The sequence below is a fragment of the Miscanthus floridulus genome, chromosome 7, assembly GCF_019320115.1.
Source record: "Miscanthus floridulus cultivar M001 chromosome 7, ASM1932011v1, whole genome shotgun sequence".
Taxonomy (NCBI): Eukaryota; Viridiplantae; Streptophyta; class Magnoliopsida; order Poales; family Poaceae; genus Miscanthus; species Miscanthus floridulus.
In genome coordinates, this window is record NC_089586.1 from 81,300,901 (window position 1) to 81,315,187 (window position 14,287).

The 14,287-nt window shown below is 46.2% G+C and overlaps 2 protein-coding genes across 2 annotated transcripts; one reads left to right on the plus strand and one right to left on the minus strand.

The window, feature by feature from the left end:
• The first annotated feature begins 4,625 nt into the window (after positions 1–4,625).
• Positions 4,626–6,024, plus strand: LOC136467162 (F-box/kelch-repeat protein At2g44130-like). Its single transcript, XM_066465752.1, has one exon. The coding sequence runs from the start codon at positions 4,689–4,691 to the stop codon at positions 5,910–5,912; it is 1,224 nt and encodes a 407-aa protein (XP_066321849.1). The 5' UTR covers positions 4,626–4,688; the 3' UTR covers positions 5,913–6,024.
• Positions 6,025–6,299: 275 nt separating this feature from the next.
• On the minus strand, positions 6,300–11,858 carry LOC136467164 (glutathione S-transferase Z1-like). Its single transcript, XM_066465754.1, has 9 exons — positions 11,686–11,858; positions 11,525–11,581; positions 11,153–11,270; positions 11,038–11,098; positions 8,066–8,119; positions 7,636–7,711; positions 7,302–7,369; positions 6,621–6,680; positions 6,300–6,529 (listed from the first exon to the last, which is right to left on the minus strand). Exons 1-9 carry the CDS (start codon positions 11,780–11,782, stop codon positions 6,425–6,427), a joined length of 696 nt encoding a protein of 231 aa, XP_066321851.1. The 5' UTR covers positions 11,783–11,858; the 3' UTR covers positions 6,300–6,424.
• Positions 11,859–14,287: the final 2,429 nt, after the last annotated feature.

The following is a 14,287-nucleotide window of genomic DNA, read 5'->3' on the forward strand; positions in this document are numbered from 1 at the left end:
CAATGTCAGCATTGCTGGACAGAATAACCTCTTTGATAGAATTCCAGCGATCCCTTTGATTCAGGCCTCGCACGTTCTAGATTAAAATAGACGAAGGATTCATTTGACCCAAGAAATAAAACAACCCCGATAAAGAACCAAATCCTTACATCACTGCAAGGACATCCGCAGCCCACACCTACTCACCTTCTCCAACACCCCAACCAAAAATAGTAGCTAAAGCACAAACATGGGAGTCAGAGAGGAATTGCCTGAATAGCTTACTATAATTGTCTTGAGCATTCGGCTGACTAATCTCCCTTTCTTCAAAGCCAAGTCGTCGCATCACCCTCTTCTGAGCCTCCGAGAGCACCGGGCCTAGAGGGCAGGGGGCAGCACTAGTGACTCGTTGGCTACGCCACGACAGAGACCCTAAAGGAGGGGCCTTCTTTCGCCGCTTCTAGATCACGGGCAGAGGGACGAGCATATCCACTGGCCTGTGTACCTTCTCAAGCTTCCGTGATGGGGATCCCTCCCCCGGACACTGGGAGGAGCTATCCATGGTGGCCAGGGCGGGAGTTCTAGCACGACATCGTTGCCTAGAATGGACCCGGAGCGGGGGCGAGACGAAGACCTCACCCAGCGGTGCTTGGAGAGTCTGAGCGGGCGGCAGGATAGGCCCGGGCGGAGCAGGCACCTCCGAGCCCTTGGAATCCCTACCCATAGTCGGTGGAGCAGGCGCCTCTGAGCTAGGGGCTCCCCAATCGGGCCATCAGAAGCTGACATAGTGGCAGGTCCCGCGCCAAATGTTGGCAAGGGAGGGTTTGGCGCCAGTGGGAAGAACCCCAGGAAGACGTACGCGAGAGATCGTTGAGGCGAGCGTGGTGAGGCCGGAGAAGCTTCAACCGTTGCCAATCCGACGGGGAGGCTCAAGGAAGAGCATGGCACCATCGGCCGGTTGGGGGAGCTCCAGACCGTATCCTCACCCAATCCAGTGCACGCCAATTGGAAATCAATCATAGGCCGAGGGCCCAAGTCTAGCCCAAGAGAAGTCGCATCCACCGGGCCAGAAACGAGGACACCATCCGAAGGCAAAGGCCCAGCATCCACTTCAAACCGCACAATAGTTGGGGAGGCCACCGAGGGGAACAAGGACGTCTCCTGAATGCGCGCGACATCTACGGTTCTGAAATGACTGCATTTGTTGTAGCCGCATCATCGAGCACAGGGACATCCTCGGGACTATGCGTCTTAGCATTGAGGGCAGAACGACCATCGCTTGGAATGTCACGCACCTGGACCTCTTTGGAACCCGCTGCCAACGACTGAGAGCACGCTGTCTGAGAGTGGGCCATGTGAGATCTCCCTCGAACAGAGGATTCCACCTGCTTCATGATCGATCCCCGCCATGAACCACCATGACACGAAGCATCACGACCCGTCGACCCCGAGCTAGGCAGCGGCGAGGGAGGACGGACGCGACACCGACGCCATGCAGGATCATTATCATCATCATCCCCTCCATCAGAGGGAGGAGGGCTTGGCGCCAAAACCTCAGGGCGGTGAACATCGGAATACTGCAGCTCAATAGGGTAGGCCAGAACCCTTTTGACAAGAGGATCCTCCTATCAAAACTTTATAGCTAACAATATTTCCATTTGAGACCTTAAATGGAAATATCGTTAGCTATAAAGTTTTAGATCTCGTTGAGCCAGACTGCATCTACTAAGTGTGATATGTAAGGTTTGTATTCATCTTGATTTGAAAAAGTTATGATTTTTTTGGTGTTGCTCCTATTTTTAGAGCCAGGCCGTATTTGCTTAAGTGTGATATATATGTATTTAAGTGAACTTAATAAGGCTTAGTATCATATGTGTGACATGTGTTTAAATGAACTTAACCAAGTTTAGTGTCTTATGTGTGCTAGTGAACTTAACAAGACAAACACTTCATTAACAATGATAGAACAAGTATGTCATGTTTAAATACTAACAATCATTTCGTTGGCCTCTAATAGCAAAACAAATTGCATAACCCCCAAGAAAATGTTGATTTTCCTTAACAGTCCAAATACCAGCCAAGAAAATGTTAATTTTCCTTGGCGGTTAAGGAAAAACACCCAAGGGAATAGTATTTTCCTTGAAGTTTTATAATAACATTCAAGGAAATTATTATTTCATTAGCTTTAACACTAATATTAAAGAAAATGGTTCTTTTGCTTAGCGATTTCCAAGTAACACAAAAAAATGCACATTTCCTTGGCGGTGCAATTTACCCGCCAAGGAATATACAACTCCTTGGAGGTTTTCTGCAACCACCAAGGAAATGATATATCCCTTGACAGCTAGACTTTGGCGCTCAAGAAAATTTAGGGCGGCCAAGTATTTCCATTTTTCTAGTAGTGTGTCAAGGAGGTGCTCCTTTGGTTCTATAATTCTTGACGTTTCAACAAGGTTGATGTCTAACTTTTAGAATTTTGGTCATCAATAACTTTAGAACATTTGGCTTCAAGACAAAAAATTAGTTTTAAAAGTACTTTAATGAAAAATTATACTTACTGACTTTTTCATACGTTATTGTAGAAAATCATGGTAAATGGCTAAAAGCTATGTTCTGGAGACGGCGCATTTGTCCAAAGCTACAAGAATTAGGAAACCGGAGGAGTATTAACATTTGGTACAAACTTTTGCACTCTTTTTCTCTCATCCGTGTCCTGAGCATCTCCTAAGTCATATCCCTCCTCCGGTGACATTGCCATAGTGAGACCTTCCCTCGTAAATTCATGTACTGTTAGCCCATCGACACCACAAAGATTCTGCTAGGAAAGAAAGGACGTCATAAAATGTTAATTATTGGATAATGCAAAAAATGGCACTCAAAACCCTTCACTGGGCATCATCTTCACCATTATATATATATATATATATATATATATATATATATATATATATATATATATATATATATATATATATATATACACACACACACACGCGCGGGGTAAGGGCTATTCTACAGCTGGCCACAGAATAACTTATTCTATGGCCACCTTGATTTACGATAATGACAATACAGATTTACGATACATGGGTTACTATAATTCAAGATGATATTTACCATAATGCTATAGTAAATCACTTACGAGGGAGTTACCATAATTTCATAAATTGGTATAGTAATTATCGTAATTCAAAGTGGCCACAGAATAACTTATTCTGCGGCCAGCTACTGAATAGTGTGTATATATATATATAAGTATATTCAGTAGCCAGCTACAAAATAAATTATTCTGTAGCCACCTCCGTTTACGATAATTTTATATACTAATTTACGATAACGTCAATACATATTTACGATAGTTGGATTACTATAACACATGGGGATATTTACCATAACGTTATAGTAAACCACTTAGTAAGGAGTTACTATAATCTCGTAAATTAACATAGTAATTATCGTAAGTGGCTACATAATAAGTTATTTTGTAGCCAGCTACATGGTAGTAGTTATCAGAGATTATAAAATAACTTATTCTACCATGTAACTACTACCATGTAGCTGGCTACAAAATAACTACTATGTAGCTGGCTACATTATGAGTTACGATAATTACTTAATGGCTACAGAGATTATAATAAGTTATTCTGTAGCCATTTTGAGTTACGATAATTACTATGTTAATTTACGAGATTATAGTAACTCCTTACTAAGTGGTTTACTATAACGTTATGGTAAATATCCCCATGTGTTATAGTAACCCAACTATCATAAATACGTATTGATATTATCGTAAATTAGTATATAAAATTATCGTAAATGAAGGTGGCTACAGAATAACTTATTTTACTACCCTACAGCTGGCTACAAAAATAACTTATTCTGTAGCCACTTTAAGTTACGATAATTACTATGTTAATTTATGAGATTATAGTAACTCCTTACTAAGTTGTTTACTATAACGTTACGGTAAATATCCCCATGTGTTATTAGTAACCTAACTATCGTAAATATGTATTGACATTATTGTAAATTAGTATATAAAATTATCGTAAATGGAGGTGGCTACATAATAACTTATTTTGTAGCTGGCTACTGAATATACTGTCCATATATATATATATATATATATATATATATATATATATATATATATATATATATATATATATATATATATATATATATACTTCATCAATCCTCTATTTACCCGAGTCCAATCTGGAAATATCGTCAATCAATTTGAGTAACGTGTTATTCTGCCGATGGTTTCTGCAGCCGATAAGCCGGCTGATGTTGATTTGTTGTCAGAGAAAAATACTGTTTCATTACTGATAAGCAGTTCAAGCGAACAGGGTGAAAGTCTCATCAATCAGGTGTGATCATAAACGCAAATTTGTGAATCAAACAAGAATATCTCACTCCCTTATAAAAAAACAAAGAGAAATCTCACTCCACTATTATTGTCCCTCTCTTTTTGGAAAAAAAAAACTGTTTTTATACATACTATAAAAAATATGCTACTTTTACTCAAGACATCAACCTAGCACTCATCAAATCCTAAACCAAATTTGTCCTCGCTCTCACCCTCCCTCTACTTAAACCCGCCAAACCCCTTCACAGACATCACACATCACAAGAAACAAGAAGCCGTGTAAAGGGGTGCACACACACAGCCCAGCACAGCACTGAGCACTGCACTGCGGTTCTCCATGGGCGCCGTCAAGCAAGAGGTTGAGGGCGTGTACGCAGCCACTGCGGTAGCACGCTACTGCTACGGCTGCAAGGACAAGAAGCAAGAACGTGCCATGGCGATGGAAGCAGAGGAAGACGGAGAGGGGGAGCTCATCCCTGGGTTGCCCGACGACGTGGCCATGGAGTGCCTGGCGCGGGTGCCGAGCCGGTCGCACCACCGCATGCGCCGCGTGTGCCGCGGATGGCGCGGCACCGTCGGGTCAGCCGAGTTCCGGCGCCGCCGGAGGGCCGCCCGGGCGTCGGAGGACATCGTGTTCCTCGTCCAGACCGCGCCCGCGCGCGGCGACGGGAAGGGGTCGACGCCGGAATGCGCGCTGGCGGCGGCGAACCTCACCACCGGCGAGTGGAGGCGCGTGAACTGGCCGGCCGAGGCCTGGGGACCCGTCCCGCTCTTCGCGCAGTGCGCGGCGGCCGGCGACGGGCGGCATGTCGCCGTCGTGGGGGGCTGGGACCCGGACACGCTCCGCCCGACCAGCGACGTCCGCTTGCTGGACGTCCCCGCCGGCACGTGGCGGCGCGGCCCGAGGATGCCGGACAGCCGGAGCTTCTTTGGGTGCGCTGGGGGCGACGGAAACGTCTACATCGCCGGCGGCCACGACGAGTGCAAGAACGCGCTCCGCTCCGCCTTTGAGTACAGCGTCGCGGCCGACGACGCCTGGCGCGCGCTCCCGGACATGTCCGAGGAGCGCGACGAGCCGCAGCTCGTGGCGACCCCGGGCCGCCGCGTCCTCCTCGCCGCCAGCGGCTACCCAACCGAGGCCCAGGGCGCGTTCAGGAACACCGCCGAGTGCTACCACGCAGGAGGCGACGCCGACGCGTGGACCAGCGAGGGCGACGTGATCCCCGGCGGCGACACGGCCGGGAAGACGTGCCTGGCGTCGGTGCGCGGGACGGTGTGGGCCGTCGGGGCCGGGAAGGACGGCGTGCGGGAGTGGGACGGCGACGCGCGCGCGTGGAGGGACGTGGCCGACGGGCCGCCGGGCATGAAGGCATGCGTGAAGGCGGTTGGCGTTGGTAACGGCGAGGCCGTGTTCGTGTTCGGCACAGTGGCCGACGCGGCGGCGGAGGGCGTCAAGGACTCTGTGTGGGTGATGGAAGCGAGCGGCGGTGCATGGAAGCGAGTGCCCGTGCCGTCAGAGTTCGGCGGGTTCGTTTACTCAGCCGCGGCCGTGTCTATTTAGGTGTTGAGAGCTTACTATTTTATTTATACATAAAAAAACGGGCGCTTTTTGCAAGTGGCGCTTAATTACACTTGTCATTTGGCGAAGCAAGTCTTGTTTTCTTATAATTCGAGTGTCAGCTCACTGTTTGAATGTCGTTTCTTAAGATTCAATTTCCTGACAGTGTACCTCTTTCCATTTTTTAGTCGAGAATTGTTATTTCAGCATAAAAGTCGTCTTGCTTTTTAAGACAAGGTGCATGCCCTGAAATCTCAAAAGCCAGCCTGTTCGCTTGCTCGTAAACGATCGTAAATTTCTAGCCGGGAATAGTATTTTTCTCTCACACCAAATCAGCCAGCAGTAAATAATCCACGATCGTTTACGGCCTCCCGAACAGGCCGATCAGGACGACCAGACCGAGAACGATGCCTCATGCCAATGGTCTCTGAAATCACAAAATTATTTGCATTTTGCAGAGGAAATCCTGTACTCATTATTACAGAAGTAACCGGAACAACTCCAAATGCAGGTTCCTAGGAAGAGAAAGGGGCGTCTGGTTGCCTGCCAGGGAGCGCTGCTACAAATGCAGGGTGTGCCATATACTCCGAGTGAAGCCTAGCAAGCGTGGGGTAATTTGACTGCGGCAATGAAGCACGTTTCATTAGCAGTTCTTTGATTGAAAAAATGGAGACAATGATTTACATTTGTATGGCAAGAGGAAAGTGGTACCATGTCAATTTTAGTGCGTTCAATGGCTGCATAGATCTGGGGTGCAAGGAATACATCTGCCTGCATGTGAAGAAATGAAAAGACAATTGAATCAATTGGTAGCGGGTCTACTGGCAATAAACCCAGTATTTGTAAACAAACCTATAACAGACAGAAGGGCAAGTTGATAAATAGCGGGTTTGTTGGCCCCAAAGAACACATTCTAGTTTCAATTCTGCATAAATACTCCAGGAATTTGTATCATAATGCATTGCCATTCTACTAGGAGCTTTATAGTTTCAGAGACAACTGTACAAAAGTAACAAAACGTGCATAATGGATTCTAAAAAAACTTATCCTTATGTTCATTTTGAGTTAATAGCCCATAATCGCATACTCTCTCCTTTAGAATAAGCATGGAATAACACAGTCATCTTAAACTTTCAGAAAACCATAAAAAAATTGCTTTTCTTGAGAATAGAGCAAAATTGCTGATGCTTCTTAAAAAAAAATTCCAATTCAGTTGTTTTCCCTTCACACACACATCACCAGTGAGTGCTAGATTGCCAAAAGAACAGTAGGGTTAAATCAATATGATACCAGTTCATTCCAGAACAGCTACAAAGGAAAATTCACAACAATGGGAAAAGAACCCGTTCTAAAAGAAGGGTGACAAATGGAGTATCTGGCAAGCAAACATACCAGTTGGACTTCATCTCCTGTCGCATACTTCCCAGCACAGCCTTTTAGTTGTATTAGGTTCTCAATAGCTAAACCATTAGGGAAAATGAGCACGTCACAAAATAGTAAACACGCACAAAAGCGATACATGTTAAACAAAACGAAAATAAGTTGAGCAACAGTATATTCAGTAACTAAACTAAGAGAACTATGAGTGAATTTCTATAATTATGTAATACAACAGAATTGCAAGGCGAGCAATATTTTCTTGAAGCAAATTTTGCTTGATCGAAGTAATGCAGCAAAAGTAGTAGTTATTTCAATCAGTAAAGGACGGTTATGTGTGTCAAACAACCTGTGAAACCTCTCTCAATTTGTTGTTGAGTCCACAAAACACTCTCCCCTGCACCAACCCTTTGGTCAATGAACCTCTGCAAATATGGAAGCAATGGATCAAATAATGTCCCCACAGAGTAACTTTGCATTTGATTTTCTTCTATTTGAGTGTGCTCCTTCCCCTATGTTACGCAGCAGTGATTGAGCTGAAACTTCTGTAAAAATTGGCTGTGTGCAGCTGCAGAAACTAGAATTGCCCTTTTTTCTTGAAAAAAGTAGGTTATATTCTTTAAACAAACTGTACATATATTTTACAAACAAGTTGTCTCAACATGGAATCAATCTGCAGAAAAGAAATTGTATAATTGCACAATGCAGGCAGGGAACTGGGAATCCTTTTTCACTCTGACTAACCACATATGCCAAGAAATAAAGTACAGTATACTTACCAACACTGTGAGGTTATGGAGAGGTTGAATACCAGAAGCTACAATGCTTGCAATCTGCCATAGAAAGATAGAAAAGTTCATGTTAAGCATGATGAATTGGTGGTTAAGAAAAACCAAACGAGAAAAAACCAATGCTTGCAATCTGCCATGGAAAGATAGAAAAGTTCATGTTAAGCATGATGAATTGGTAGTTAAGAAAAACAACAACAACAACAACAACAACAAAGCCTTTAAGTCCCAAACAAGTTAGGGTAGGCTAGAGTTGAAACCCATCAGAAGCAATCAAGGTTCAGACACGTGAATGACTGTCTTCCAAGCACTCCTATCTAAGGCTAAGTCTTTGGGTATATTCCATCATTTCAAGTCTCCTTTTATTGCCTCTACCCAAGTCAACTTCGGTCTTCCTCTGCCTCTCTTCACGTTACTATCCTGACTTAGGATTCCACTACGCACCGATGCATCTGGAGGTCTCCGTTGCACATGTCCAAACCATCTCAACCGGTGTTGGACAAGCTTTTCTTCAATTGGCGCTACCCCTAATCTCTCACGTATATCATCGTTCCGAACTCGATCCCTTCTTGTATGACCGCAAATCCAACGCAACATACGCATTTCCGCGACACTTAGCTGTTGAACATGTCGTCTTTTCGTAGGCCAATATTCTGCACCATACAACATAGCAGGTCTAATCGCCGTCCTATAAAACTTGCCTTTTAGCTTCTGTGGTACCCTTTTGTCACATAGGACACCAGACGCTTGCCGCCACTTCATCCACCCTGCTTTGATTCTATGGCTAACATCTTCATCAATATCCCCATCCCTCTATAGCATTGATCCTAAATATCGAAAGGTATCCTTCCTAGGCACTACTTGACCTTCCAAACTAACATCTTCCTCCTCCCGAGTAGTAGTGCCGAAGTCATATCTCATATACTCAGTTTTAGTTCTACTGAGTCTAAAACCTTTGGACTCCAAAATCTCCCGCCATAACTCTAGTTTCTGATTCACTCCTGTCCGGCTTTCATCAACTAGCACTACATCGTCCGCGAAAAGCATACACCAAGGGATGTCCCCTTGTATGTCCCTTGTGACCTCATCCATCACTAAAGCAAACAAATAAGGGCTCAAAGCTGACCCTTGATGTAGTCCTATCCTAATCGGAAAGTCATTCGTGTCTCCATCACTTGTTCGAACTCTAGTCACAACATTGTTGTATATGTCCTTAATGAGCCCGACGTACTTCGTTGGGACTTTATGTTTGTCCAAAGCCCACCACATAACATTCCTTGGTATTTTATCATAAGCCTTCTCCAAGTCAATAAAAACCATGTGTAGATCCTTCTTCTTCTCCCTATACCGCTCCATAACTTGTCTTACTAAGAAAATGGCTTCCATGGTTGACCTTCCGGGCATGAAACCAAATTGGTTCATAGAGACCCGTGTTATTGCTCTCAAGCGATGCTCGATAACTCTCTCCCATAGCTTCATAGTATGGCTCATCAACTTAATTCCCCGGTAATTCGTACAACTTTGAATATCCCCTTTATTCTTGTAGATCGGTACCAATATACTTCTCCTCCACTCATCAGGAGACTCTGGTTAGACCTTCGCACCTTGCTAAACTATATGGGTTTGCGCTGCACGCTAGTGATGCAATGGATGGTAATTTGCAATCCACTCTAATGGTAATGGACAATCTTAACCAAAAGGAAATGAGTGGTATATGAAAATGCCTGTTTCAAAGTGGCACGACTGTTGACAGTGGCGGAGCTCGGAAAATCTTTTAGGAGGTGCTAATTTGCCTTATGGAGATCAACATGTACAGAAATGATTGAGAAATTAGTCACTACCTGCAAGTTTCATGCTAATTAACACCTCAAATACCTAATAAAAAATAACAATGACACCGTGTTAAGTACAAATTACCATTTAAATAGTCACTTCTGTTATACTGTATAGGCTATACAGATTAGTATGGAAATTGGGGAAAAAAATAGCAATTGAATATTGATTATTAGCCGGGGGGGGGGGGGGGGGGGTATGTTAGCCTAGCCTTAGCTCCGCCAATGACTGTTAATGCTGAGCTGTGGAAATAAAGAACAGGAACACAGTTAGTTCTGAATGTGTATAATATCATGTACCTGAATTTCATTGTGTCCTGTGCTGCCAGACAACAACCTTGCCATGCGGAAAACCTGAAGGAGCTGCACATGCGCATGGACTCCAGTAACTCCAGCCGTAATTGTTTTACTTGTGCTTTATCTCTAGCATTTATACTCTTTATCATTTAGCTGCTTAGATTGTTTGTTGAGTCCTTATCCACTCCGTACATGTGCAGCACAGGCCATAATGAATTTCATGATATTATACGCATTTGGAAATAACAATGTCATGTTCTGTATTTCCACATGCTCAGCATTAACAGTCATGTCACTTTGAAATAGGCATTTTCATTTACCACTCATTTCCTTTCGGGCAAGATTATTTGAACCATTACAGTGGGTTGGAAACTACCATCCATTGCATCACTAGCATGTGGACTAACGCCACATGTAGGCTCACGATGAACCTATTACTGATTTTTCCATATCTGCAATTGAATTAATTTACTGATTTATTCCCCATTTACCCCCTTTGTTGTGCTACTCATTTAGTGGCTTCGTCAACTAAAATTAGTCTGCCTATGGAAGGGTGCAGTATTTCCATAAGTCTGGATTGGAGTATAAAAGAAGCAAAGTCTTTCAGAAAGGCATGAAACACCCCAAAAAAGCAACTTGTAAACAAATTGCATAATTACTATATAACATGCCACTTTATTATGTTTTGCCTGCATAATGCCAAATTATTATTTTATCCTCACAGTAACAATGTTCTGTCCTGAACTTCCACCGGCTAGTTTGAGCAGTCATGTCACCTTCAACAATATGTGATCGCAATCATGAAAAAAAAGGGGTTGCAGAACCTATCATTACCTGGTGATTCAAAGCCTTCTTTTGAAGGTCGTGAGGTAGAAGAGGAGGCTCTGGGTACTTCCTCCAAATACTGCATAGCCACAAAGGAACAAGTGAGTCAAGTGATAACCAATACTGAGACAATAAACACAAAATCTCCATACTTGCCAATGCTATCGCGTAAGAGTCACCGATTACAGAATCACCATCAACCAACGCAGGGACGAACTTCATAGGATTAAGCTTGACGAATTCTGCTTCTCATAAAGATCAACCCATTAGCGACTTTCCAACCAAGACTCCCTGCATAGCCTTATTGCAACCAGGTATGTTCTACAAAATCGTCTAGAACAATTTAATTAACACAGCCAAACCACACTCATAAGTGAAGGCGAGCAAAATGACATTTGCAATCGCAGGGGCTAGTTCAGGTACCTAATACTCGGTGTTCAAGCAATTGTAGCATAAGGTAGTAGGTAGCACAAGTAGTAGTACCAACACAACACACCTGGATCAGACTGCTCGCCCTTGAGAAGGTTCACCGCCTTGTACTCGTAATCCACACCTGCAGAAAGAAACAGCACGCACATCGAATCAACCCAACCGAATGCCCCCAATCCGTCCGGGCCGAGTCCGATTAAGCGGTGGCCGAGCACGAGCAGCACGCACCTTTGAGACTGAGAGCGATGCGGGCGCGGTGGGAGCACGTGCTGCGCCAGTACGAGTACAGCCTCAGTCGCGCCGCCGTCGCCTCCGCCTCCGCCATTTGCAGATTGCGCTGACAAACTGACGATTGCCTAGCTGCTTCGCTGAACCGTAGTCCGAGAGCGAGAGCGACGGCAGAAGAGGAACCGCAACCGGCAAGCGAAGTGGAACACGGAAGGCAACTCAAATGGGCTCGTTTGCAGCAGATGCGGCCCATGATTTGCTGAGAAAAACCCGGCCCAATCACGTCACGTCCATAAGCCAATCCTGATCAGCCAGGTGGGCCCATGCCTTCTGTAATGGGAAAAAATCCATATTACCTCCCTCAACTTTTATTAAAAGTCTGCTCTTCCACCCTGAACTGTAAAACCGGATAAACCACCTCACTGAACTTTTAAAACCGTTTGTTTTGCCTCTTATAAGAGGTTGTCGAAGGCGGTTGTCGGGTTCATAAACCCGGGGTCCCTCGTGGACCGGCTTTCCAACGAAGGCTCCGCCCAAGCACACAACGCGCAACTCATGGGCCGGCCCGAGTATCTAAACAAACAAGCCAGAAGGGCGATCCAACCACCGACCGGAAGGTCTGGCCGAGGAGGAGCGACGCCCGTTTTTCGACTTCGGCCCGCCTCTCCGACCGGAGGGCTCACTTCGGTCTCCAGCCCGCCTCTGGACGGCTCTCCGACAGAAAGGCCTGGCCAAAACACTACTTCCGACTTCGACCCAACGTCTCCGATCGGGGTACGCAAAAAAACCCTGCTCACTGCTCATCTCCGACTGACGCGATTATAACCGACTCGGACCAACCGACCGGGGATGCCTGCTCGGAAGGAACCGGGGAACGAACGGGAAAGCAAGGCAGGGTGCACGAGTCAAACCACGATACCAGGGACCGTACCCTATACACCTATAGAAATAGTATTCTGCAACCTCCCTAACACAAACAGTGTTGTAGACGCTAATATTTTCCTCTACAGTATTGTGGGCACCTACAACTCCCATATAGTAAGCCCCCTCCCCCACATGCCTCTGGGCATCGACAGTATTGTGGGCGCCGGCTTTTACCGTACCGGACGAACATGGTAAAAAACCCTTACATGCCTTAGGTATCAACAGTGTGGCAGGCGTCGACGTTTGCCATGCCCGAAGAAGACAACACCACCTCCCACGTGCATCTGACATTCAACAGTACTGTGGGCGCCTACCATCATCATGTACCCGCCGGCGTGGGCAGTAAGGCTAAAAAACATACATACTCTCTCCCCCTCACTTGTAAGGCCTTCCCCTTCATCTATAAAAGGGGATGTGCTCTCTCTCAACATTCAAGTCATTCCAGATTCATTAGATCGATCAAGTTCACTAGTTCACAGCCACAGAACTGTCAGGTTCGAACCTCAAGCACACGCTTGAACACTTAGCTCATAGCAAAGCTCCTGTCGCTCTCGGCCCTTCCGACCGGAGTCTAACCGGACCTCTTGCAACCCCTATCTTTCTCCTTCTCGTTTCTAACCCCACAGCAAACTTCGAGCACCTGGGCTCAGGAATAAAGTCACCGACCGACTCAAACTGGACATAGGGCACGTTGTCTAAACCAGTATAAACCATGTGTTATTGAGTGCTAAGCCACCTCCGATCACAACGTACGGCAAAACTACAAATATTTACTTGTTGGTCACTTTCTGCACCAATAGTTGGCGCCGTCCGTGGGGAAGATGTTGTACGTTCAACGCTTTTTGGTCATCGGATGGCCCACTTTTCCACCACCTTCGCCATGGCGGGCTTAGGCGATACGATTCGCTTCGGCTCATTGGAGTTTCCCACGCTCCCACCTGTTGGGATGTGGGTTTCACCCGTCTTCGAGCCATCCTAGGCCTTCCTCCTTAGAAGCCTAGACTTCGTCGCCGACTGGCTCGACGTACTACACCTCCACGAGGAGGCACTCATTCCAGCACCCATCGGAGGGGTGCCCCCATCGACTTCAGGACACACAACTTCAACAACAAGGCATCTGCGCTTTATTCCGAGCAAACTCTCTGCTCAAACCCTGCTGTAAGTAATGTGCATGCTTCTATTTACTTGCTATTCTCTATCTTCCGCCGATCACCTGGAGGGGCCCTGTTGTCCCCGCCGCGACAGCCATACGACCGGTTCCCCTACAGCCTCGCGTCTCCTGCGGACGCATATGCCCGAGGGCTCCGAAGGATGCCGGCGCCGCCCCCTCTCACGTCCGAATTCTTGGGGATGGCGAGCTATGCTCCCACCTATTTTCTCGACCTCATGGACGACGATGTTGAGAGTGACGGCTCCAGCATCGGTGATGTGGCACCTAGCCACCGTCCGTCCCAGGAGTGCGCTATGGTGGACGCTTCGGGACAGCCACCGGTGGTAACGGAGTCCTTGTAGACTCACACCGCTCTGGACCCTCATGCGGAGACCCTTGAGCTCACATGGGAGCACGGCGAGGAACTATGACAACAGTGTCTGCACCAGCCACCAACTGCGCCAGCGTGCTCGGTGCACCACACTGCGCCCCTGTGCATAGACCGGTGAGCGGCGCCCAGGGTCGCAC

Bases quoted from the DNA above. Each gene is read 5' to 3' on its own strand.
- LOC136467162 (XM_066465752.1), top strand. From the start codon at position 4,689: ATGGGCGCCGTCAAGCAAGAGGTTGAGGGCGTGTACGCAGCCACTGCG.
- LOC136467164 (XM_066465754.1), bottom strand. From the start codon at position 11,782: ATGGCGGAGGCGGAGGCGACGGCGGCGCGACTGAGGCTGTACTCGTAC. The intron at 11,582-11,685 runs GTGCGTGCTGCT...TTCTTTCTGCAG, and splicing joins CATCGCTCTCAGTCTCAAAG to GTGTGGATTACGAGTACAAG. The intron at 8,120-11,037 runs GTAATGATAGGT...TTTCTATGGCAG, and splicing joins AGAAGGCTTTGAATCACCAG to ATTGCAAGCATTGTAGCTTC.